Source organism: Paroedura picta, chromosome 5 (assembly GCF_049243985.1).
Source record: "Paroedura picta isolate Pp20150507F chromosome 5, Ppicta_v3.0, whole genome shotgun sequence".
NCBI lineage: Eukaryota > Metazoa > Chordata > Lepidosauria > Squamata > Gekkonidae > Paroedura > Paroedura picta.
The window spans coordinates 102,279,971-102,307,151 of record NC_135373.1 but is presented as its reverse complement, the minus strand read 5'-3'; the positions used below and the strand labels follow the sequence as shown (position 1 = coordinate 102,307,151).

At 45.7% G+C, this 27,181-nt stretch overlaps 1 protein-coding gene across 1 annotated transcript; it reads right to left on the bottom strand.

The window, feature by feature from the left end:
• Positions 1-3,929: 3,929 nt before the first annotated feature.
• Positions 3,930-21,629, bottom strand: RAC2 (Rac family small GTPase 2). The gene is made up of 7 exons (XM_077339598.1): positions 21,405-21,629; positions 15,871-15,942; positions 14,229-14,346; positions 11,261-11,323; positions 9,954-10,113; positions 7,018-7,149; positions 3,930-4,411 (listed from the first exon to the last, which is right to left on the bottom strand). The coding sequence occupies exons 1-6, from the start codon at positions 21,437-21,439 to the stop codon at positions 7,019-7,021; spliced, it is 579 nt and encodes a 192-aa protein (XP_077195713.1). The 5' UTR covers positions 21,440-21,629; the 3' UTR covers positions 3,930-4,411; position 7,018.
• Positions 21,630-27,181: the final 5,552 nt, after the last annotated feature.

The following is a 27,181-nucleotide window of genomic DNA, read 5'->3' as shown; positions in this document are numbered from 1 at the left end:
AAATTGGTTAAGCTGACATGCTCATGCTTCAGTCCTTGGAGTCCCACCTGCACCTTCTCCAACTGCTTCTCCAAGAAATAATTTTGGGACAGTGTGCTACGGGGTGCCCTGATTTGCAGGAACAAAGCTTTGGGTGTCAACGCAGACCTCAAGAGCTGCAGTAATTTATCCCTCTATGCGCTGTCGAGCTGCTCATGGCTTGCTTGAGCACGAGTACACAAGCGATACGAAACCCACCAACATCATGGGGCAGATTGTACACTGGCAACTGGCACGCAGTCGGGACTAACCTCTGCCCCTCACAAGTTTGGGACTGGATCGACACAGCCCCTAAAGTGCTGTGCTGTGCCATGTGTTACCACAGTGTTAAAGGTAAAGGTATCCCCTGTGCAAGCACTGAGTCATGTCTGACCCTTGGGGTGACGCTCTCTAGCGTTTTCATGGCAGACTCAATTCGGGGTGGTTTGCCAGTGCCTTCCCCAGTCGTTACCGTTTACCCCCCAGCAAGCTGGGTACTCATTTTCCCGACCTCGGAAGGATGGAAAGCTGAGTCAACCTTGAGCCGGCTGCTGGGATCGAACTCCCAGCCTCATGGGCAGAAGTTTTCAGACTGCATGTCTGCTGCCTTACCACTCTCTGCGCCACTAGGACATAATGCATTGCACTTAAGGGCCCCATTACGAGCACAAGGGCACATACAGCCATTGTTCTGGGGTCAGCCAGGCACCGGAACAAGAGCAGTGGGTGCATCAGGTCTTTCTCTTTGCCCGTAAGCACCAAACCCAGGGCAGAGGATAAGCTGTCCAGAACTCACCTCCACATGCTGAGTGCTAAGGACCCTCTGAGCATCTGGGGGGCTGTGGGGGCAGAGAACCACTCCCACAAGGCGCTAGGCATTTTGACTCCAATGTCCAAGACCAGGGAGTGGCTGTCAAACTGTAGCTGTATTCAGTCGTATTCAAGCTGTTTATCTGACTGGTGGTGGTTGGACCGGCCTGACTCATCCATCGAACCCACCCTCTCCCTGGCTTCGTTCATAGTGACTCCTTATCTTATCTGTCGCGTGCTAATCCTGTGAAGCAGATTGCTGATTTCCATCTGACAGATGGGAAAGTGAAGCTGAGAGAGGGGAGTCCGGGAGTGCATTAAGGCCTGAATTCAGATTTGAATCAAGAAACGCCTCAGCATTTGATCCCTCCAGAATGCCCTATCCAGGAGTCTGGCATTTCACTAGCCATAAAGATGGCTTTAATGACCTCCTACCACTTGCATCTCATTAGGAACAGATGAACCACCGGCGTTGGGTGACGAATGGCATACTAATGCTGCACCGTTCCATGAGCGCTGCCTTAAACGGTTCAAATAATTTGATCTAACAAATAGAAAAGAGCCCAGCCCCCCATGCAAATAGTTCAGCAGCTGTTAGCTGATAATGTGCTGTTGTTTCTTGGACTCAGAGCGAAAAGGACACTGTTTTATTGACAGCATCGTTTCCCCCCACAGGGGACACGGCACGGACGCTCGGCTAGTGATGTTGGCGTCTTGGCCAGGCCGTTGCTTCCCTTGGTGGCCTCTCCTTTTCCTCGTCACTGCTACCCCCCCTCCCAATATCTCTGCTGGCCCATGAAATTGCCCCGTGGTTATGTGGATACAATAAAACAAATGCCCCCCCCCAAGAAACAGTGCCCCCAAAGGGGATGCAGATGCCAATCAAGACACCCAGCCAAACCTCATGTAACACCACTCCGCTCTCTCGCTCCGTAGCAGCATCCACTGCCGTGGGAGCCCTTGTAATGAGTCAGTAATGCCGGTATCCGAAGCCGCCAATTCTGTTGCGCCACAGGGACAGCTCTCATCAGGTTTATTTTAGCAACCCGTAGGCTATTAGTCTTGACTGGTGACTCATTCTCTCTCTCCCTCCTTGCTCTTTGCAGAGTTCCATTCCTATCTCCTGTTCCTCATATGTGAATTAGTCTCACGGTGTGTGTGTGTGAGCCTGGAATATGATTGCCGACGTGCACAATTCCTCATGTGTATCCTCGAGGAGACTGGCAACCAGCAGCAGCAACCAGCAGACGTTCTTCTTCCAAGTGTTCCAGTTTCTAACCGCCCGTCAGCCATGCAGGCCACGCTAACCACACTGTCAGTAGCCCAGCCATTGACCTGAGCTTGTGTGTCACCTGCCCATTTATGCCCTTCAGCACTTGTGGGAAGCAGCTTTGCAGGCAGGCTTACCATCTCCAGGCTGGCAAATTCCTGAAGATTTGGAGATGGAGGCAGAAAAGGGCAGTGTTCTGGGATGGAGGGGACCTCAGCAGGGTATCATTCCATAGAGTTCACCCTCCGAAGCAGTCATTGTCTTCAGAGGAATTGATCTCTGTTATCTGGAGAGCAGCTGTAATTCTGGGAGATATCTAGGTCCTATCTGGAGGATGGCAGCTTTACAATGTACCATCTCTCTCTCTCTCTCTCTCTCTCTCTCTCTCTCTCTCTCTCTCTCTCTCTCTCTCATATGAACATTATTGTTATGTGTCCCAGGGCAGTGGTGGGTCAGGCAACACACAGGTCCACAAGGAATTGTTACTCACCTCCAATGGAGGAGTGACGAATGGTGAATTTTCATTGATGCCATATATCTACGGTTACTAGGGTTCCTAAAAAACTTCCTAGGGTTTTTTTTTTGAGGGGGGGGCAGGGAGAAGAGCCACAGGAGGTTTTGAAAAAGTTTAAGTAGATAATGTAGATGTTTCCTGAATGTTCCTTTCTCACAGGGACCTCTAGTTGTTGTCAGCAAAATGCACTGAGAGCAAGGAAACACGACAGCTGGTGCTCAATAAGAACCCACAAGAAGGGGGTTTGTAGAACAGAGTCGTATCAGCTGTGCACAAGGGGACTGTAAATAGCAAGTTCCACCCACTACTGTTGCACATCAGCCAAGCCATTGGCTCATGTTTCGGGCTGTTTGTCCTTCCCCTTCCTTCAGAACGCATGGGTGCTGAAGGAGCCGGATATAACGGCATCAGAGAGGCCAGAATCTCAGTAATCCTTGTGGCTTTAAAACTGAGAGCCAGTCAAATTAGGACAAGGTTAACAGATCCCAGAAAAAAAATGAGATTTCATGCACCTCTTGGCCCTGCTCACTTTTATCAATGTCTACATTCACTGTAAAAATGTGCATGTGCTCTTCTGAGCAAGAGTGCCTGCACTTGAGAGCTCACGCCTTGAATAAATCTTTGTTGGTCTTAAAGGTGCCACTGCACCCTATTTTTGTTGTGCTGCTTCAGACCAGCACGGCTACCCCCTTGAATCTGCATTCACCGTGTTAGATTCTGCAGCCTCCTACAGGGTTGCCATCTATGGGCTGGGAAATTCCTGGAAATTTAGGAGTTAAGGCTGGAGTTTGAGGAGAGGAGGACAATGATTGAGATACCACAGAGATACCACAATGATTGAGATACCACAGAGGCCACCCTCCAAAGCAGCCATTGTCTTCAGGGGAACTAATCTCTGTCATCTGGAGATCAGATGCCATTCTGGGTGCTCTCCAGGCCTCATCTGGAGGTTGGCAACCGACCCATGAGAATTCTTGGCAGTGGGGAGGTTCAAAGCACAAACGGTAGGGAGTCGTTTCCTTTTAAAGCTTAGACCACAGGAATGAGCTTGACCTAGCCTTGCTACAGCACCTGTTCTGGCCTGTTCTTGTGAGCTTTGTGGCTTCCTTACCTGGGCTCAATAGTTGCATTCAAGCTCAGCCTACCCAATGGCCGAGGTTCAGGGTCCGCTTTGGGCCTAAATTCTCATCCTGCACAAGAAGACTCAAAACATCAGCTCTGGTTTCCTGGCATATTACTGCTCATGGCCCTGAGCAATCCAGCCCTGGAAAATCCCTCTCTGTGTCAAAGTTCCACACAAGCAGCACAAGACGTGAGTGGCAGAAACAGAATGGCTTTATTGAATCTTAAATGTTATATAGTTATATATTTGGAGTGAGAGCAGAGGGATTTCACAGAACAAAGTGCTGAGAAGTCAACAAACCGAGACACGGGGAAATCGCTGAATGGATCTCCCAAAGGGTTTTTATTGATAAATAGCAGCTTCAGGGTCCTTCTTGTTTTCCCCAATTGATAAATACAGATTTCAGGGGAACATTTGAGACCAGAAAAAAAAATCAACATGGAGAGAAAAGTTTCCCCTTCCCCAATCCAAATCCTTCTCCCACCCTGTAGCTGTTATATACGGATAAAATAACCATACAGGAGATCCATTTATGCATCTTTCAGCATCTTGGTCTACCCTGGTGTTGAAAGGTACAGGAGCAGAATCAAGCCCCTGCCCAAACCTTCTGTGTTTTTCTCATCAGCAAAGCCCAGAGAAGGTCCCATCCACGAGGAAAGAGGTCAGAGTTTGAAATCTGCGTAGAAAACAAAGAGAGCCAGTCTGCTGAGAAATGTTTACAACAAGGTACAATCACTACTACCATCACACCACCCTTGCGCTGGATGGAAAGGTCCAGCAAACGTTTTGATATCAAATTTCCTCCAAAGAAGTAAAAACTGGAGTATTGTGGTGTTTTGTAGTATGTGTCAGTGTACAATTGAAAAATATAGTGTGAGATGAAATCTCCAAACCAGCTAGAAGCTTCTTAGCAAGTGCTTAAATTTCACTCTATTCCTAGTCCCCACTGAAGTAATAAAACTGAGTCTGGGCTGTATCACTCCAGATTGCAGATGGGAGCTGCTATTCCTTGCTAAAAAATTCTCTTCACACAGAAAGCTAGCTGTCAAGAAGATTCTGGCCTGAACTTCTCTTTGGGATGCTAGTTTTTTACATAAGGGATTTTAAAATATGGTAATGTATTCAACAACATGAGCCCCTACCAGCATTCTGAAGACGTAAAGCACAGACATCAGATGTCCTGATTCAAGCCTACACCTCAGTCTACCCAGGTGACTGTCCTAACTGTCATATAATCTGCTATGTTTTGATGACACGTTATTATGTGGGCAGAGTTTAAATATGCAAAGGGGCACAGTACCAAGGGATTAAAGAATCAATAGCTTTATTGAGAATTGAAACAATTTTGTAAAGAGGGAGGGAGGAGAGACAGTTCTAGCTATCTGACTGATTAACTGTTCTTCAACTGAAGGCAAACATGGAGGAAGTGTGCTCAAAGAAGAAATCTCTAATTAAACCAATTAGTACATAGGAGAAGATTACTTGAGAAATACCAGAAGTTCCTGATCTAAATATGCTAACTACACATCTCTTCCCTTGCCCCTTGCAGGACATTCTTCATAAGCTGTTGAAGCATGCACACCATAGATCTTGCATGTTTCAACAATGAATAGGAATGTGTATTTATTTCTAGGCTATTAAAAAAAATAACTAGAAAAAAGCCACTTGGTGCATTCAGTCCTATCAAAAGAGAATGGAAATACCACCACATGTCATGAGTTTCCAAATGTTTTGCCTTGAACTGCCATGCTTTTCCTTTAATTACATGAGATCTATTACTCCTGTCTGAAATTTGACAGGAAGGATTCTTTAGCTGATGAACAGCAAATCCTAAGGATTCTATCCACATTGGATAGAAAACAGTTTGCATCTGGAAATGTGTTTTGTTTTTAATTGTCTATGGAATGGTGACCCTTCTTCCTGTCTATCTGAAATAATAAAAGGAGGTTCTTTCGGATAAGGAGTCTGCTCATCGACCAAATTGGGGAGGGGAAGGTTGTGACTGGAAATATGTCCCATTTAAACCAATAGAAATGAAAAAAATAAGCAAAAACCAATGAGAATAATAATGAATATAATGAAAACAAATGAAGCTTCTGAAAATGAAAATTAAAAAATTACACATTCCAATTATTAGAATGGAATTCAATTCCCAGAATCACTCATAGGCATTTAACTGAAGCCTGATTCATATGAATAAATTAAATGGAGCACTGAAAATGTAACAATGGCAGATATCTAGGTAGAATTTCAATCTGGGTACATGGTGAGGCCACCACATGTCTCTTTAGTGAGCCAGTGGGATAGAATGGTCAGTGTTAGACTCATTTTGCCCTGGTGGTCCATTGGGGCCAGTCACATACTTTGAGACTAGCCTACTTCACAGGGTTGTTGTGACAGCATAGTGCAGCAGCATAGTGAAAACCATTTTGCGTCGCCAATGGGGCATAAAGGAATCTTGTTAACTGGTCAACATTTTAATTATGTGTGAAGGATTTTAAGGCCTGAAATCTCATGCCCCTTGAACTGGATCATGAAACTATATCAGGTATTCCTGGGCTATTTTAGGGCAGCCAATGATGGAAACGCTTGCATAATGGAGTTGCAAAACTAATACAGTGGTAAAAAAGTCCAGGAGCAAATGCAGCTATGATGACCCTATTGTGTTTGTGGTTCAGTTAGCAATTCTGCTGAGGACTGAACTTAAGGTCTGAGAGTTGTTCTCTCTTGCTCCTGAGGGACGGACCAGAAACTATGGGATGAAATTAATTCAAAAGAAATTCTGTCTAAACATCTGGAAGAAGTTCCTAACAGAGAGGTTTCTCACTGGAACAGGCTTCCTCGGGAGGTGGTGGGTTCTCCATCTTTGGAGATTTTTAAACAGAGGCTAGATGGCCATCTGACGGAGAGACTGGTTCTACGAATGCTCAAGGGGGTGGCAGGTTACAGTAGATGAGCGATAGGGTTGTCCAACTCTATGATTCTATGATTCTACCTTTCCTGTCCTCTCCGCACAACAGATACCCTGTGAGGGCTGAGAAAGCTCTAAGAGAACTAAGACTAGCCCAGGGTCACTCAGCTGGCTGCATTTGGAGGTGCAGGGGATCAAATCCGGCTCTACAGATTATAGTTCACCATTCTTAACCACTCTACCACACTGGCTCTCCATTAAGAAATAGCTGCAAGCACTGTGCGACTGAAGGAGGACAACTTTACCAGTTTTGAGGTTCTGAAGGGAGAAATCTGCTTGGAATCAATCAATTTCAAGTGCAGACTATTTACCTTAGAGGATCCTGCATCCCCTTTTCTTTGTCTTTGTGGGCTGTGGACAAAGAACAGCCCGTATTGCCTCATCAAACACTGTTTTCAGGCCACGCTGCGTCAGCGCCGAACATTCAAGGTATTTCACTGCATCTGCAAGTACAAAACTCTCATTGTTTGGAGGAACAGGAAGACTGTACAAAATTCCTTTACCACCCTGCTACAACAGTTTCTCCCCTGGTACAGGTCAGTTCTAAGAATTAGTCCTACAGACATTGGGCAGTCCATGAGCAGCAAACTCCCAATAACTTAGAAGTCCTTGAGTGACTCACAGGCCCTGTTGTTAAACTCAGACAGCAATCTCAAAGTCTGACTTAGGTCAGTTATTTTTAACATTTTCAATCAACTGGATAACATCCCTGATTATATGCTAGTTTTTTATTACTTTAAAATATGAGCAGAACATTTGAGATTGTTTTTACGTAAATAAACGACTCTAACAACTGGTTTAAGGCTCTTCTCTCTGCCTGGGAGCTGTCCTAGAAACTGCAGCTAGAGGTAGGGCATTTTTCATAGTTGTCCCTCACCTCTGGGTTGCCTTCCCCTTTAGGGATACAAGTCTCCAGGTGGGAGCTGGGGATCCCCTGGAATTATAGCTCATCTCCAATCGAAAGAGACAAATTCCCCTGGAGCAAATGGCTGCTTTGGAGGGTGGACTCCATAGCATTGTACTTCATTGAGGTCCCTCCCTGCCTGAATTCCCATCCACTCTTGGCTCCACCCCCCAAAGCCTCCAGGTGTTTCCCAACCCAGAGCTGGCAACTGTAGGTGCCAGGCCGAAACATTACTTTTTGCTTCAACTTCTGACTTTTAAAGCTGTTTTTCAAGCCTGTCCCTAGCCTGTTTTAACAATATCATTTTAAGATGCTTAATGTTGTTTTACAATGTTTATATACTGAGTCTTGATCAGTTTTTTGTGTGTATTTTTGCTGTAGCTTTTATGACTTGTTTTTATACACGTACATTTTCAAAATATGTACAGTTTTTTCGTAAGACTACTGCAGATTGGGAGGAATTGCCCCAGTGTGGGCATTGGAGGAGTGGTCTCCATGGGATGAAAAAGGTGTGGGAGGGAAATCCAAGGGAATCTACATGCCTTTGAATTACCTTCTTGTGTTTAATGCAGAAAACCCAAGGAAACAGTGACTGGAAAGCAAACTTGGGGCATTTCTGCACAATGAAAAAAATGGCGTTATGCCAGCTGAATGGCCTAGCTCTTCTTACACTCCACAAGGGCTGCTGGAAATGGTGGAAGAGAGCAACACAGTTTATATGCAACTCTCTTCCGCCTGTCAATCAAGCCAGGCAGCCTGTGCTGCCTGCCAATTTCTAAAAATTAAATAGTTAATTTAATTTAAATGCCTATGCACCTAATCACATAGTGCTTTTTATAACGCCACTCCTTATGGAATCACAAGTCTTGAATCTTTAAAAAAATTAATCTCATTCCTGGTTTTATTGGGGGGGATTTAGAAAGGCATGCTTTGTGTGACAACTTTGGGGGAAAATATTTTGGCTTTCCTGCACACTTGTACACCTATTCATTACTCCAGGCAGTTAGTTAAAAAAAAAAACAATCCTGTTCCTGGGAGAAGGGAGAGAGAGGTGGGTGCAAGGGTGGTGTGCTGCCCTAACCCTCTGGAGACGGGGCCATGACAGGTGGGACATTGGAGGTGGAGATATTGCTTCTTCGCCACCACACATTTCTTTGGCTGGTGGCCTGCTGGTTGCACTCCTCTAGCTCATGCTTTTTAGGTTGGGGAATCGACTTTATGTGATTCCCCAACTAGAGCTTTAAAATGGAGGATGTAGCCAGCCATTTACTGCCTGGCCGCTGGATGTTGGTGACATCATGTGGCCAGAATATATTGACTGCCTAAGGTAAGCATTACACTACATTTAACGGGTGCAGAAAGGCCCTGAGTACAGAATGAAAAAATAAACCTGCCGAATCTTCTCAGGAAAGCAATGGGAAATGCAGAAGGAAGAAGAAAACACAAGGGACACGCACAGCGACAGCACAGGAAAACATCTGTGCATAAAAGACCTCTGTCTTTCCTATCAAGTATGTTAATTCCTAAACAAACCTTTATCTATACTTTAATCAGGCACAGCATTGCTTTGTTAAATACTCTGCCAACCAAAATCTCCAGCTATTTCTCAACCTAGACCTGTCAACCCTAGTGCACAAACAGAAGAAATGGTCCTTAACAACAGAGTTGGAGAGCAAAGCTGCACTCATTGCTAGCTAGCCTCAGATCACATGGCAGGAAAAGGAAACTGTGGTTGCAGCTAAAGGTTTCAACTGATAGATGTTGCAGGCCCTGTTCTTCCTCTTAATTATGGATGCAGAGGGCCCGGGAATTGAAGGGAAAGAGGAAGGCAACTGGCCACTGGAGCTCTCATTTTGAGAGTTAAGGAAGATAAAGTCAATAAGGAGCAGATGGGTTCATGACTTAGCAAAGTAAATGGAACTCTAAGGTCTGTTTGCCACAGCAGCTTTCTCAACAGTTCTAAACACACACACACACACACACACACACATACACATAGTTGATGTGCATTATCTCCCTATGTGGTGATGTGGTTCTTCTGACCTCATATGTGCATGCTCAAGGTTCTGCCTCCGGCACCAGAATAAATGACCCCATACTAAGTCTAGAAGCTGAAGTGCAGACCGCTTGGGAAATGGAGAGGGCACTGTGTTGCATGATATGTCTGTAACATCCCCAAGACAGCAAGTCCCAAACAAGATCAACTTCTCGCATCTGCTAGGCTGAAGCACTAGGAAGGATGCTGGCAGCATTTGCTCTGTTCCAGTGAGATGGCTGTCCACAGAAGTAATTGAAAGAGGTGGATTTTGGCCTGTTTGCCTCCCTCCCCACATAATCGCATACCTATCTCTTTGGCCAGTGCAAGGCCTTGGGGGTAAGTAATAGGTGCCAGCTTCTTCTCCTTAAGCTTCTCTATGGTGTCCTTGTCATCCCGAAGATCCAGTTTAGTGCCCACAAGGATCATGGGAGTGCTAGGACAGTGATGTCGTACTTCAGGAAACCACTAGAGAAAAGTTGGAGATTTTGGGAAAGTGAGACAAATAACTTACAGAAAAACAGGAAAAGAAAATGGAAAATATTAATGCGGACTACCTAATACTTTCAAGAGGACAAGAACTACCTTATGGTCAGACCAACAATGAGAAACCAAATGTTCACGATCAAGGCTTGGTGGAGATTCCATTTCATGCCTAGTATTGGGAAATCGGAGACCTGCTGCTCCAGGATATGAAGGATCAATTTTTATCTATTAGAGTCTTTGATCCTCCTTTAACTTTTCTTCTTCTTTGAACTCATCTTTTGAAGCAGATAATTCTATTACTAAATGGAAGTGGGACGTATTTACATTGTTTTCTTCTTGCCAGCTTGGTGTAGTGGTTAGGAGCACCAACTTCTAATCTGGCAAGCCGGATTTCATTCCCTGCTTCTCCTCCACATGCAGCCAACTCTAAGCCACAGGATGGCACCCTAAGCAAGGCCTCCTGGGTGTGATACACCATTCACATGGGGGGAAAAAAGGATTGGGGCCAGTATTTAATTTATTCATAAATTATCTGGAACTAGGGGTGAGTAGTGGGAGGGGCAGGTTTGCAGATAATGGCAACTTGTTCAAGATGGTGAAAATCAAGGCTGATCATGAAGAACTCCAAGAGGACCTCCACAAACTGGGTGAATGGGTCACAATGTAGAAAATTTAGTTCAGTGTTGGTAAGTGTAAGATGATGCACATTGGGAAAAAATGATATCACTGCTCGGTCAGAACAGTTTTATCAGTGCTGTGGCGAGCCCAAAGTCACCCAGCTGGCTGCATGTGGGGGAGTGCAGAATCGAACCCAGCATGCCAGATTAGAAGTCCGCACTCCTAACCACTACACCAAACTGGCTCTATCAATGGCTACTAGCCACGGTGACTGAGGGGAACCTCTACGTCCAGAGGTACTAAGCCTCTGAATCCCAGTGCCATGAGACAACATCGGGGAAAGGCCTTGGTCTTCTGGTAGAGGCAAGCGTCATAAAAGAACTAACTCTTCTTCTTTTTCTATGCTCCGTTGTTGGCTGCCCATATGAACTGGTTGGCCACTGTGTGAGACAGGATGCTGAACTAGATGGACCACTGGCCTGATCCAGCAGGACTATTCTTATGATCTCACCTTGGCACGAACGTTTTCATAAGATGCAGGGCTGACCAGAGAGAAGCAGATGAGGAAGACATCCTGTAAGAATAAGATTAAAAAAAATGTTTAGAAGTCACATTGAAGAGTGGCGCTGCTCCATAATTGCGAACAGAAATTTATGACTCTCTAGTTGGTAGTGTTCAGGCAAAGCTTTTCCCAAATCTTAAAGCACTTTGCACACTTTGTGGCTCAGAGGTCCTCTTAACAAGAACCCTGCATGTGAAGTCAATATTATTAATACCAGTAATAATGGGATAGAAACACAAACCCTTTCTTAACCATAAAGACTGAAGCAAATCCCATAAATCAACCAAAGTCCTTAAACTAAGTGCAAAGTGCACACTGACACACCCCATGGGTTGCAAATTTAGGCCATGATCCGGTGAAATACTTTTCACTCCCATGAACTTCAACAGGAAAGGAAATAATCCACTTTACTGAAAGTAATGCAGTTTAAAATGGCTCACCTTTTTCTATTTCATGTCATTTAGCAATGGCAGATGCTGGACCTTAAACACAAGGGACTGCACTTAAACACAAGGGACTGTGCAGAAACGCCAAATAGATTGAGCAATACAACAAAACAGAATAGTGTGCTCAAATTTCAGAAGGGGTTTGCAAAAGTTCAAGGACAGAGCCAATAGGGCAGAAGGGAATGGCTCTGGAAGACACAGTCAAGTTGTCCCAACTAGCTGTTCCACACAGGTCTCTTCTGATGCTGAACAAGCCACCTTGACTCATATCATGGTTCTGCTCCCACTGAAGGTAAAGAAGACTGAGGATGGACATAATCACTTTTCCCAGATATCTGCTGGGCTGTTGCATAGAAGAGAATAGGGACTTGTTCCCTGCTGCTCCACAGGACAAGTCTGGATCTAACTGGTTTAAGTCCCTAGTATAGTCCTCATGGGCTTCTGATTGGCCCTTGGAGATTTGGTTGGCTGTGCAGATCCCTAAAATGTTGCTTTGGTGGCAACTGCCAACACAGCAGAAAGATCTTCACCGTGTGACAGATGGGAAGTTGTGGTGGCCATTTTGTGTGGCTGGCTCCACCTTCCATAGCAGTACACTGTATTAAAATCCCAACTGTGCCCTTGGGCTCAAAAAAGTTGGGTAACCCTGGCTTAAATTATAGGAGGGAGAGTTTCAGCCACGATCTTTTTTTCTGAAGAAGCAGAGATTGTCAGAATGCCATAGTCTAGATTTCCTGCATTGAGTCAGACTAGCAGGCCTAGATCTCCGATAAGGTTCTATGATCTGTGGGGTTGGCATCAGTTTATCTGTTCCCCTTTCTCAGCTCTTTCTGGGGTTGGCCAAACTGCAAATCAGATAGCATGTCAATTACCGTTAGCTGTGGTGACCTCTCAAGTTGAATGCTTCCCGTCAACCATGTATCATAGCCCAGCAGAGTCTCAGGGCACTTCGTAGCTTTGCTGCCTGAATTGGACTTTGTCAGCACCTGGCAGACTCATGGCTGGAAGGCTGTGGCCGCCTTGGTGAGTAGTGCAGGCCGCTATAAATGCCCCATTCAAGAACGAGGTAAAGTCTCTCATTGCAAAGCTGCCTTTATCCTCCTTTTTCTGGTCTACCCTTTCAGGCATGAACAGAATTCCACGTTTGCTGTTAGGCAGGACCAGGTGGGAGCAACTTCAGCCTTTGATCCATGTACTTAAAGTTTGCAACCTGAGATATCACAACATGTATATTTATACTTGGGATGGGGTTCTCTGTTACTGTTTTTTAAGTACACGTACAGACTTGTTACTTTCTACTTCTCCTTTCCTAACTGCAGATTCTGATAATCTTGAACTCACTGCAAGAAACGATACTTTGCTTTATTAATGCAAGATGTCCCTGTTTCCTCACTTACGGTAATTATTTGGTATTTCTAAGTACACATGAAACTCCCAAACGTTAGATCTTGGTCTGCAGAACTGTCAACTTCCCTTTTTTCCCCTGTCCCCTGGTTCCTGCTTGCCTTTGCACTATGCCATTAGCAGTCAAAACTTTTAACTAGTGCAGCTTGTCATGCAGGGGGAAAAGGTCCACCCACAGAAATGGTCTCCTCTGCTCCATAGTTAAAGGTAGAGATACACTCTGACATCCTTTGCTTCTATGGAGGGGGAAAGGTCAGAAACATGAGCCAAGATGCATGCTGTTCATGGGCAAGAATTGTTTCTGCAGAATAAGAAAGTTCTGAAAAGCCCAAGGCGTTCTGATCAACATCTTCCCTGGGACCATACAGTCAGATAGCACTGTTCTTCAGAGGAAGGGCTGGCCCTACCATTAGGCATGGTGAAACAAATGGCCTTAGGAGGCAGTGTCTGAGGTACCATTAACAAGGCAGCCAATGGACAATTATTTAATGTGCTATGTTTTACCATCATGGCAAGTGCCCTTTGCCTTTGGCACAGAAATCATTGCCAGCTATCACGGTTCAAAGGGATGAGGAAACCACCTTGGGATCCGCATCTCTCCCCTCTCCTTGTGGAGTTTCTTCTCTGTCGTCTGCTATGACATAAAACTGAAGCCCAGATACTTTCCAGCCCCCACAGTCAAGGACCATCAAAGCCTGACATAAATGAATATTTGTCTAGACGGCCCTTCCTAAATGTTCAGGGCGGGTAACAACATCAACCAACAGTCAATAACATTATAAAATCATTTATAAACACCATAAAATATTCTAATTCAGGTTTAGGTCCAGATCTTTAGAGAGCAGATCTTCTCTCAGTTTTCAGTTGGGAGGCCAGTACTTCTCGAGGGTCACTCCCCAGGAAGTGAAGAGATTTAATTTATGAAGTGGGGACCTCAAGGGACACTGGAGCTGAATAAATGAAGTGAACGGCTCTTCCACCCCACGAAAGTTAGACTAAACATGCAGACAGACCACATGAAAACTACATACAAACAGGCACGAGAGAAATTTCCCAATGGGACCCACCGTCTGGGGATAGGAGAGGGGCCTTAAGCGGTCATAATCCTCCTGGCCAGCTGTATCCCACAGCCCAAGGTTGACAGGTTTGCTGTCCACCATCACGTTGGCAGAATAATTATCAAATCTGAAATACAAGTAAGTGTCAGTTCCTTACGTCTGGATATGAGGTATGTGGAGGGAAGCACCGCTCTCTTCATGTATGGTAGAAGAAAGGATAAGCACCGGGCCCTTTAAATGACATATAGCCATGCCTTAAGGGGCATATCCAAACAGTTGTTGCCTGGGGGTGTTGGAAATGCCATTTCAGGCTCATCGTATGAACGTGTAGAAGAAAAAAGTTTCAATCTGGTGATGGAGAAGTAATTTAATGTTTAAAACAATATCACAATGTTCAAAACAATTTCAAAACGGATTCCCAGGTATAGTCCATTTTCGATATCTTTCTCAGTGAAATCTCAATATTGTAATAATTCAATCTTCTCTAATCATGTTTTTATCATTGCTGGGAATAACTTAGTCTCTTATAATGTCTTGGGTATAGAGTTCAATCCAATCTGGTTGCATAATCTCCAAATTTGTAGGGGTCTATTAATATTAACATCACTATGTATAATTCCTCTATAGCAGTGACACTGATACCCCAAGCAGTCTGCCAGAATTGGGATTATATGGGCTGATGATGGATCTGCAGGGAGGGAGGAAGAAAAAGTCAGAGGCTTCCCTCCAGGGTGGACTGGCCCTTTAACTTACCATAAAGGTGCCCAATGGGATAATTGGGGCCAAAAACACACCAAGCCAACTCTCATAAACTCTGCCATCTTTGCAGGAGGCTCTCAGCTCAAACTCAGCTGGCAGTGGTGGGAGAGGAGATTCTACTGAGCCATCGGCTCCACTGCGGCCCTGTACCAGCTGAGCAGCTAAGCTCCTTCCTGGGTCACTGACCACCTCTCACTGCTTTTCCCTTGGAGATTGATAGACTTGCTCATTGTCTCACATTTATTCAGAAAGAGCGAGGTGGGAGACTACTGAGCTGCAGTGCATGGTAGGGCAACGGTGAGTGTGTGGCTCGTATTCTTTTATCCCTCTCCTGCCTGTAGTGAGCCAGGGCATTAGAGACAGGTTTACTTCTAATTTATGGTAAATAATTTCTAGTCACAGTTATACAATTGATTGTACCATTGCAATGCATGCAGTATGGGTGGAAATCTCTTGCTCAGCTATGCCTTTCACCTTGGCATTCGTATAAGGGGAACAAGACTCTAAGCTAGAGGTGGGCAAACTGCGGCCTTCCAGATGTCCATGGACTACAATTCCCATGAGCCTCTGCCAGCATTTGCTTTGGGGCTCATGGGAATTGTAGTCCATGGGCTTCTGGAGGGCCGCAGTTTGACCACCCCTGCTCTAAGCCATAGCCAACATACGGCAACCCCGTAGGGTTTTTAAGGCGATATTCAGAGGTTTGCCTGCCTCTGCATCATGACCTTGGACGTCCTTGCAAATAATTGACCAGGGCTGACCCTGCTTAGTTTCCAAGACTTGACAAGATCTTTATCTACCAAAGGTAAATCATGGTTGGAAATCCGTTCATTCAACAGGTACCCCACTTGTCACTCTACAAACCCTTTACTGTTCCTCGCATCATACTCACACCGTGGGGATGTATTCTCCTGGGAAGGCATTGGTGGTGTAGCTGATCAGGAGACAGGTTTTACCCACAGCTCTGAAAAGGGAAGGTGGGGGGAGATGACACAGATTAGGTACAGCAAGAAATAAGGAAAGACTGAAGGCTCTACGTCCCCAAAGCTAGCAGAAGAGCAAGAAAAGTCATCATTCATATTTCCACTCACTATATTTTTTTCCAGTAATCTTACCCTAAGACAATGCTCAAAGTAACATACTGATGTTCAGACTACTTGAAATACATGCCAACAATAGGGTCGTAAATAATCCAGATCCTGAAAAGCCATTGAGCAACAGTAATGCTGGCAAAATGTGTATTTAAAAGCCAAGTAGGAAGGTTGGTCATGCAGCATATAGTATGGACTCCGCACTTCCAGGGGCCCCACACAATGCCTTCCACCCCATGCCTTCCAGGGGCCCCACCCCAATGCCTTCCACCTCTCTATTCTCTCCTTCTCCCCCTTTCCACTGTGGGGCTCCCCTCTGCCCCCAATTTGGCTGCTCCTGCTGAAATTGTACTCTACTAGGGCCTCTCAAATTCTTCAGTTGGCTCTGGTGCTACAGGCCCCACAAACCCTTAAACCACTCTTGCTTGAAGTTGGCCTATCAGGCTCCCCACCGCCACCAGTGCTGACTTGGAGGGAGGCAGTATAGGGCTGCCAGATCCAGACTGGGAAACTCCTGGAGATTTGGGAATGAAGCCTGGGGAGAACATGGACCTCAATGGGATACAATGCCGTAGACTCCATCTTCCCAAGCAGGAGTTGTCAATAATGTGCGGCAAAGTCTCACTGCACCTGCTGGCTGATGCTGCGGAGGGCCAGCTGGAGGTGGACACGACTGCCCCAGCGGCCCTGGTATGCTGCATGCTTGCAGCGTGCACGGTGTACAAAGGAGGGGCAGGACCGAGGAGCTTATAAAGATGCCATGTGCCCCAGCCTCTTCTCCAGGATGCCGTGGAGCAGCAATAAAAGCTGTGCCCTTGTTTATCCCAACATTGGCGTGTGGTGCCTTATTCCAGCCCAAAATGCCCTCCTGCAAGTCAACATAAGGCCTGTCCAAGTCTGTTATCCAGCCCAGAAGCAAGGAAGAAGAGGGCGGTGCATGCTGGGCCTCCCCCTTAGCTTCAGCAGCAGAAGCTGCCTCCTTTGTCATATTCTTTATATTTTTTTTCCCCTCCACCCACCTCTCTCACTCTTTCTCCACCACGATGCTAGAGAAGAAGACATTCAGGAGAAGGGAGGATGGGAGAAAGAAGAAGGGAGGGAAAGTCAGGGAGGAGGGGAGAAAGAAGAAGGGAGGGTGATGGGGAGAGCTGATGATGAAAGTGGGCAATAGGGGAAATGAATGGGAATGATGTAGCGTATCTTGGGGACAGGCATGAAAGACTGGAGGGAAGGTCACGGGAGGGAAAGGTTGAAGTGGGTGCAGTGGGGTACAGGGTGGGAACGTCGCTTGGAGGCTGCCATCCCTAGTTTGAAGTGAGAAAAAAATTCCACTGTGCTACAAAACTTGACCAATTAGCAGGAAAGGCAGACTTCTCCGAGAGGTTGGCTTGGGTACCATCAGTGAAAATGCATGGCTTTTGGCCCCCAAAAGACTCTAAAGCATATTTGTTCTTTAACTGGGCCTCAAAATAGATAAGGGGCCAACGTAACTTATCTAAGACTGGCATGTTCTGCTTGTATATCACAGAATCTTACTTCCACTGGTTTCTGTACCAACCGTAGCTTCTGGGCTGTCTTTTAAGAGCATCTCCAGTATTTGCCCAATCTAAATTTGCTATTTTAAAATATTTTATTTTTAATATGAATTTATTACCTGCTGCTATCGGAAACTTTCTCGCGGTGGATTACAACAATAAAATCCAACATAAAAATAAATCAATATTAAATATTATTTTAAAACCATGGTACCCCAGTAGCAAGCTAAAACCCCCACCTCCCACCCTACTCCAAACCTCCCACCCAGCACCTCAGGGGACTGGGGCACCTTCTGTTCCAGTTAAGAAGGAAATAGATATAGATGGAGTGCCACTGATCTTCCTTGCTCTGGCCTCAGCCAAAGACCTGGTGGAAGAGCTCTGTCTTGCAGGCCCTGCGGAACAGAGAAATCTCCTGCTCCTGAATTGCTGCAGTCATGTACAAAAGGGATGCTCAAACCAATATGGCAAGAAATGTCTAGAACACATCTCTCTCTCAGTTAAGTTGGCTGAAACGTCACTCAACAGCAAAGCTGCACAATGGTCAATTTTGCGATTTTGGCTGACACTAATTTCAACATTTCCAAACAGGAATTCAAAGTTTCACAATTTCTTCCCTGTTCTCTGGGTAGTTTCTCAAGTTGCCTCTCTTATGGCACACAGCGGACATGATAAGCTTCGAATATGAGGATGAAGTCGTGTCATGAGTTTTAACAGACAGCTATTACAGTGGAGAGGATAAGTTGACCTCTGCATCTTATCCCCTCCCGACCTGGATAAGTTCCTGACCCGCCAGGAAACATAGAGGGGAAGACATTGTCCTCCTGGGTCTAGTTGGTAGCTTTTTTGCTTGGCATTGGTCATGACACAAAAGGTCACATTCAGCTAGAAATAGAAAACTGCCAATCAAATTACATTGGGTCTGTATCCCTGAGTCATAAGACATGATTATCTGTGATGGATGGCAGTGTGATAACTGCAGATATCAAGAAGCTATAACAAAAAGTAAACCCCATCCCCTGGGAACGCCTTCTGTAAGTGCTATAATCCAAGATGCATGCTGGGAAAGACTTCATGTGGTGGTAGAAAGTGCCACCCAGCCACATAGCACATGATTCTGCAGGGGTTTCAGGACAACAGGTGTTCAGAGGTAGTTGCCTCCATGTCACAACCCTAGTTTTCCTTGGAGGTCTCTCATCCAAATACTAACCAGAGCTGACCCTTGTTAGCTTCCAAGATCTGATGACAGTGGGCCAACTTGGGCTATCCAGGCCAGAAGTGGACTATGAGGTTTCAAGTCCCCTTTACTTTGGATGAGTTGATAATGGAAGGTGGGCAGCTACTTGCAAGTATTTAATGGGTGATCAAGTTCTGCTTGCAGGTAGCCAAGGAGCACAGTGAAGCCGCAGTAGGCAGGATAGGCTAGGAGACCCTGTAGGCTAGATCAAGAGGCAACTAGCCCCTCCACTTCTGTCAGGAGGAATGAAACAAACATGACCAGAGCAGCACAGGGCAACTGGCAGGAATGAGTGGAATGGGGATGACAAGGGTAAGAGTCCTTTAGACAGCCAGTGTGAAAGGGTGCCCTGAGCGCCACATGGGAGCTGGGAGATCCAGATCCAATCGCTACTCAGTGATCTGAGGTCAGGCACTCTGTCATGAGGTTGTTGTGAAGACACTGTCAAGAAGGAAAGGCCCAAGTATGCTCCCTGGGTGCCTTGGAAGAAGGGTGGGATTTAAATATATCAGATAGATACATTTCGGATGATGAATGGCATCCTTTCAGTGGAAGACAGTTTGATGTGCCAATCTTAAGAGGTGATAGAAAGCTTCATCTAACGATTTCTGCACAGTAAACTCCTTCAAAGAGTTCAAGATGTTGTTTGTGATGAGTGGTAGTCCAGTTTCAGTTCTTCTTGTCTAAACACCTTGAAGTAAGCATCCAACGACATCAGTTGTAAAGTCCATACCCTGAAAATCTTGTTGGGCTTGTAAGTGCTACTAGACTTGAGTCTAGCCAGGTAGATCGGCATGTTTTAGAGTGGGAAGGTATAACGAGGGACTGCCAATCAGATATATTTTGGACTTTTCTAGCAGATGACAGAAATTGGTTTGGGCAGACATTGGTTTTCTTCCACTTCCTGCCCCAACCCCATTTCCACCTGCATTAAATAACACTTGCCGATGCTTCCTCTTATTTGAATTGTGTACATATCCACATATGTATGATCACAGACTTCTTAACTGGCCTTTTTCAAGAGGAAGGGACCAGCAGTGTTCAGAGTTCAGAATTGGCAGGCAGGGCCAGTTCATTGGTGCTTCAGACACCAGCTGACCCTTTGACATCGCTGCACAGTCAACTAAAGCCCTGGATGCTGAGCTCAAAATCGATCTTCTTGCTCCTCTCCTTCTTCTAGCTACTGCAGTGATGCTCTTAACAGGTACATGCATAGAAGCTGTTGTGGAACTAAGTCTGCCATGCTGTGGGTATACACTAGGAAGTGAGCCCCCTTCGACTCAACAGTACTCAACAGTCCATTGCATGCTTTCCTAATGCCAGCTTCCATTTATGGAAAATAAATGCTATTTTGAGTCACCCAGCACTCTTCAACAGGAAGGAGGGGGCAGGTTTCTCTTCTGTGCAAGAGAGCTTTGAATTACAGAAGTTTTTCTGCTCTTAACCACCACTCATAGGATTCCAATAAAAGACAGCTCCCATTTTCTTGTGTCTGTTGTGGTCAACAAACTATGGTGGCACCTGTCTGTGGAAGCAGCTGGGTGGTCACTTTTGGAAAAAGAAATTTATTTGTTTATATCCCACTTTCTCCTCTATGGTAACCAAAGTGACTTACATAGTTTGCCTCTCTGCCCTTTTATCTTCACAACAACTCTGTGAGGTAGGTTAGGCTGGAAGCATGTGTGAGTAGCCCAAGGTCACCCAGAGACCTTCCATAGCAAGACTGGGGATGCAAGCCTGGATGTCTCAGACCCGAGACTGACGTTCAACCACTGCACTAAGATGGCTGATATGTAAACGGTGAGCCAAAATCCTTATCTTCCTTCCCCCTGCATGACACTCTCTTGACAAGCCCCCAAATTACTCCCTGCCCCCTTTTCTCTTCTGAACAGTGGGGCTCAGTGCCATTGCTGATGACCATCTTTAGCCTCTAGCTGCCGAGCCCTCATTTACTGAAGATAGTTACACCCCAGAGATCCTAGATGTCTTTGGAGGTAAATATTTTGCTACCTTCTCACACAAAGTACTGCCTGCAAACCGTCACACATATTTCTTTCCCCAAGATAATCAGCGCAGAGCAAGCCTGACCCAGACATGAGATCACAAGCACAAGAGAAATTAATTTGAAAAAACCTGCGCAGTCCTAAGACTGCCACCCATCAACCCCACGGACTGCCTCTGTTTTGTTAAATGCTCCGGACCAGGGCAAGTTTCCTCATCTCAAAAACAGCGACCTGCCCCAAGAAGACTTAAAGAAAGACACTATCGATCATTCAGCAGGTGGCGGTTCCACCCTCTTCCTGCACTCCATCCCTGACTCCACCACTGATAGCTATGCCAGAAGATGCCACTCGGAAATAGCAAACTATCCAGGCGAGAATTTCTCTTGTTGAAAATGGCTCCATTTCATGCTCCCTACTCAAGCACCCTTTCCTGCCCTCGCCACAAGCCACAGTCCCTTCTCTCGGAGCACACAATGGATGGGACATGGGAGTCCAGAAGAACTGCTTGCCAGCAAGAGCTCCCTCTTCCCCCTGACCCCCCTCCAAGGAATGGTACATACCCATCTCCCACCACCACACATTTGATGGCTTGCATCTCTGCGGCCTGGAGGGGCTGAGGGGGTCCGGCAAGTCTCGGGGGGAGAAAATGACGGCTCAGAAACACGAATAGCGGAAAGGGCTGCACAGTTATGTCAAAACCGAAGCTGAACTGAACAGCAGGTTGTGGGCTGAGAGGAAAGGGAAGACAGCATGTTTCTCAACCCGTTCCCCAGTCCCTTCCCCCCCACACCAGGCAGGGAGGGGCATGCAAGTGTGCGGTCTGAGAGACATTTCTATCTTTGCCTGCCCCAGATGGCTAAGCATTTCCTTTTGTCACATTCTGTGACTCCCAGGGTTGGGGTTGTTGGGAAAGGGGGTTGCTATGCAGCTTCCACACAGGAAGCATCAAGAAGAGGATCAGATGTAGGGGAGGAGGGCACACAGGAGGGCGGTTCCCTCTTCTTTTCAGTGAGGGGAGGGGGAAGTATTGTGAGCAGGTTAAATAAGTCAAAGGTATGCCCATGCAGTATTTTAGGATAAAGGAGATAAAAGGATTTATTTATGGAACAGCGTACTGTGATAGTGTAGAGGAGAGATAGGGACAGGCGTCTGCTCTACATGGCTACCTAAGAAGAAGAGAGACCGAAGCTTCCGAGAAGAAGCAGGATATTGCTCTAAGAGTAGCAGTTTAAGGACAAGAAAGCACACTTAATAGGAGAGAAAGGTCTTGAACTCTCTGACCTATCTAACAGCCCTCTCACTGCCCCTTCACGGTCTTCTTCTCTTCATCTTTGGACACCAGACATTGTCTGTTCCAACAGGTATAACCAGAGAATGTTATTCAGATACTGTCATTCCCGCAAAAAAGAGTGAAAGTAAACCATTCTATAACCCCGTTCTTAAATAAAAGAATAATCTTAATAATCTTAATAATAAGTCTGGGAAAACATACTTTCACACCCTTCCCTCCCTCAAGGGGAGGTAGAAGAAGGCTTCAGTACAGCCCAGTCTCATGAGAACGCAGAAGCTAATCAGGGCTGGCATGGGGATGGGAGACCTCCAAGGAAGGCTCTGCAGAGGAAGGTGATGGCACACCAGCTCTGCCTCTCACTTCCCTTGAAAGCCCCTTGTTGGGGGCACCGTGAGTTGGCATTTTACACATGCAAATACACAAGCACACCTATCAACAACCAATGTGATCTTCTTGATGAACACCTGCTATACTCCTTAGAATCATAGAATTGGACGGGCCCATACAGGCCATCTAGTCTAACCCACAGCTCGATGCAGGATCAACTCAAAGCATCCAGGATAAGTAGCTGTCCAGCCGCTAGTTGAAGACCAGTGGTGAAGGGGAACTTACCATCTCCTTCAGCAAACTATCCCACTGCTGAACTACTTTGACGGTGACATTTTTTTCCTGATATCTAGCCGGTGCCATTCTACACGTGGTTTAAAGCCATTACTGTTGGTCCTATCCTCTGCTGCCAACAGGAACTGTTGCCTGCCCTCCTTTCAGATACTTAAAGAGAGCAATCTTGTCCCCTCTCAACTTCCTCTTCTCCAGGCTGAACATTCCCAAGTCCCTCAGCCATAGGGCTTCGTCCTCAGGCCCCAGATCATTCTCATTGCCCTCCTCTGAACCCTCTCAATTTTGTCCACGTCCTTCTTGAAGTGAGGCCTCCAGAACTACACACTGTACTCCATTTGGGGTCTGACCAATGCGGTATACAGTGGGACTATGACATCTGGCAGTTTTGATGCGATGCCTCTATTGGTACAGCCTAAGACTGCATTTGCCTTCTTTACCACCACATATTTTTAACCATTAGATAGATAAACAGACAGACAAAATTGAGTCATGCCCTCCCCTCTGCAAAGCCTACTATCACTCTTTTTCTCCATCCTTCAATTAACACGTTCCATAATAAAACACCTCTGTTACAACCAAGACAAACAACTCTTCCCTTTATCATTTCCTGGCACCTCGGCAGGAGGACTCTTTGTGATTTTATGGCCTAACATGCCAAGTAATTAACAGTGAGTAATTAGACTAGAGGAAATTATAAAATCCCTATGAATCCTTCTCCAGAGCTCTCAGCACCCCCAAAAAGGAGTTATTGGTAGAGGTTAGTCTATTGCTTTTATATTATGCTGTTTTTAAATTAAGATTTGTAAGTCACTTACAGCCATGAGAAAAGGTGGGGTATAAATATTTCAATTAAGGAAATAATTTTAAAATATCTATCTTGCCAAGCGTAGCTCTCTGATTTCCTCATTTTGTTCAGGGCATGCATATATATTCCATACCACAGTGGTCCTCAACCCGCAGGCCGTGGCCCGGCGCCGGGCCGCAAAGGCCTCGGTGCCGGGCCGCGGCTCCTTCTTCCCTCCCCCCCCTGAAGCGAGAAGCTTGCCAGGCCGCGAGCAAATCAGCTGCCAAAGCGGCCGATTAGCTCGCAGCCCAGCAAGCTTCTCACTTCGGGAGGGGAGGGAAGAGAAGCTTGCCGAGGCCGAGGAAAAGAAGCTTTAGCAGCCGATTTGCTCGCGGCCTGGAGGGGCTGGGAGGGGAAGCCGCAGCCGCCGGCATGGCGGTGGCGCAAACGCGCGTGCGCGGCAGTCCGCACATGCGCGTTTGCGCTGGGGTTGCCGCGCGTGCGCGGGCCCCTGGGCCACCCTCTCCGCCCACTACTCCGCAGCGGTCCACAGCAAGCGGAAGCTTGCGGACCACTGCCATACCAAACCCAGAAACAAGATGATAAGGCCAGGTTAAAATACTGTGCTGCTGTGGCAATTTATGGGAATTTGAAATTATACAACATCTCATTTAAACTGGGCCGCTATCCGTGCTAAGCAGCTCCCTGGCAGACAAAATAGCTTAGCCCAGTTTTAAAAAGACACTGTCTGAGTTCAGAGACTCATGGGTCTTCTGCCTCGCCAGCCCTGTCTTTAAACCAGGCCTTAGTAATAGTAACTAGAACCATAAAAATCCAACAGATGACAGTTATAACCTTCCAAGGTTGAATGTCTGTATTAATGTTAAAATTATATAACTTTTATTCTGCACAATTAAAAAAAATTAAAAACATATACATAGCCCATAGGCTATTGCAAAACACTGTAGTATGTACTATGTTAACCAATAGACCAACGTGTTTTGGCCCTTAAAAGGCATTCTTCAAAGGTCTGGTTTTAACGCACACCTGTTCATTACACATATGAAATATGTACAGCAGCCAATAAAAGCTCCCAAGTAAGAGCTGTAAAGTACCAGAGTTACTTAACGAATGAAGATGTCTGTCAGTCATTAGCTCTCTTCCAAAGGCTGCCAACAAATTTCAATGGTGTGCACTAAGAGAATACACCTACAGTTTTTTTTAATTGCACAATAAAAGTTATATAATTTTAACATTAAAACAGACATTCAACCTTTGAAGGTCCTAACAGTCATCAGTTGGGTTTTTATGGTTCCAGTACCAGCCCCCCCCCCCCCCCGGGCTTTTGCTTAGTAATGTTAAGCCTATTGGTTCAGTCAGACATAGACACTTCAGCTCCAAACAACAAAGCAACTTGAGAAAAGCTTAGTATATTGGTTAAGAGTGGCAGCTTATAAACTGGCAGTCTGGGTTCTATTCCCTGCTCTTCCACATACAGCCAGCTGGCTGACCTTGTCCTGTGAGAGCTGTTCTCACCCAGTATTTTCTCTTGGAGCTCCCTCAGCCCCACCTACCTCACAGGATGTCTGTGATGGGGAGAGGAAGGCAAGGCAATTGGAAGCTGCCTTGAGACTCCTTCTGATAGTCAAAACAAGGGTTTAAAAACCAACTCTTCTTTTGTTGTTGGTGTTTGTTGTAAAGGCATGTCCGACCCATTGTGACCCCATGGACAATGATCCTCCAGGCCTTCCTGTCCTCTACCATTCCCCGGAGTCCATTTAAGCTCACACCGACTGCTTCAGTGATTCTATCCAGCCACCTAATACTCTTTCGTCCCCTTCTTCTTTTGCCCTCAATCACTCCCAGCATTAGGCTCTTCTCCAGGGAGTCCTTCCTTCTCATGAGGTGGCCAAAGTATTTGAGTTTCATCTTCAGGATCTGGCCTTCTAAAGACCAGTCTTTAAAGAGCAGTCTCTAAAGAGCAGTCTCTTTTTTAAAGAACACAAAGAACTGAACGGCAATAGGCAGTGTAAACCACAGCCCAAGACATGGGATCTGAGCCTGAGCCTTCGGGGAGGGCGGTATATAAATCTAAATAAATAAATAAATAAATAAATAAAATAAAATCTGTTGTTAACATATGCCTGTGATTGGTTTGTAGCAAAACTTGGTTACTCTAGTCATTTCGGAAAATCACAACAGAGGGCCTAGGATCCAAGGCTAGGCCCCACAGTCATCTTTTAAGTGTTTCGCTTCACTGTTAAAATAACAGCCTAAGGGGTGGGTGGGCGGAGACTGAACATGGCCTGTCTGAGGCAGAGCCCAATTGGGATGTGCTTTGTGTGTCTCGATTGGGCCCTGCCTCGGACAGGCCATGCCCACTCAGGACTTTGGCCCCGACCTTCTTTGTCACTTTAAAATGGCATCTTCCCCTCGGCTTTCCCTGTGACTTTGGACCCTTGGGAGGCGGTGTGGGCAAGTGGCCAGGAAGCCTCTTCATGCCTCCACAGCCATGCCTCCCCCCCAAACTTTCTCCCACTAGCGCCCGCTGCATTTTAGCATGCAGCGGGCTTTATGGCTAGTATCCTTATAACCTTCAAGTACTGCCCACAGACCGAGCAAGTAATGTGCCCAAGTTAAAGTCAACCACTTTGCTTCTCTCTGTTGAAAACAAATCTATCTATTGAACAATGAATGAATTATCCTTGTGATAATTGCAGCTATCATCTGATAACTCAAAGCACTGCTCCATTACTCATTCCTCAGCTTCGCCAACATTTAATTATTGTATGATTAATTATCACAATTGCCTCTTATCATACCAAGTAATTATCAGACAATGGGAGTTAATACAGGGGGTTACAGGTCTAGCAGGTGTTGGTTGCAGAGCCACGAGGAGGTATAATTTTGCACTTTGTGGAGGGTTGAGTGTCCCCTGACACTCTGAAGGTGACATGTTTTCCCACTGTAACCTCAACCCTTCAGTAGAAGTCAGTGTAATCACTATTATTACCCTGCACAAAAGGGGATTGCTAAATTACCCATACCATTGTGATACCAATCTATTCTTTGACAACAGATCTGTCTTCCAATACGCTGTCAAGGTCTTTCTCCTACAGTTTTTCTCCAGAGGTGTTTCCCATCAGCTTCCACTTATTTACCTTTGTCAAATATCACCTCCCTTTTGATCTTCCTGCTACAGATAAGGGAAATCACCCAATGTTTCCCTTTACCTTGGCACTCAGAGGGTGTTAATACAATTGCTCACCTACAGGTGGGGCTGATAGATCTCCCAGAATTACAACTATCTCCAGACTACATCAATCGCTAATTGATTTACATTTATTTAAAACATTTAATCAACTTCTGGAGGGGGGGTTGCTTTGAAAGGTAGATTGCATGGTATCAAGATATTGCACAAATGTGTTTATTTATCTGCTTATACTCTGCCCAGTCAAAGTAGATTACAAAAGTCAGATAAAACAGTACAGTCAAGAAAAACAATATGGGGCACACAACAAACAGCACAATAACAGGGCTGCAAAAATTAGAAAACAATGCAATACGCACATGGGGGAATAATTTAAAAGGTGATGTTATTTCCCTGCCTTACCATCGGTGGGTGAAACAATCTTGCCCAT

Coding starts and splice junctions, on each gene's coding strand:
- RAC2 (XM_077339598.1), bottom strand. CDS start 21,439: ATGCAAGCCATCAAATGTGTGGTGGTGGGAGATGG. Junction 11,324..14,228: donor CCCTCTCCTATCCCCAGACG/GTGGGTCCCATT, acceptor TTATTCTTACAG/GATGTCTTCCTCATCTGCTT. Junction 7,150..9,953: donor TGCACTGGCCAAAGAGATAG/GTATGCGATTAT, acceptor TTGTACTTGCAG/ATGCAGTGAAATACCTTGAA.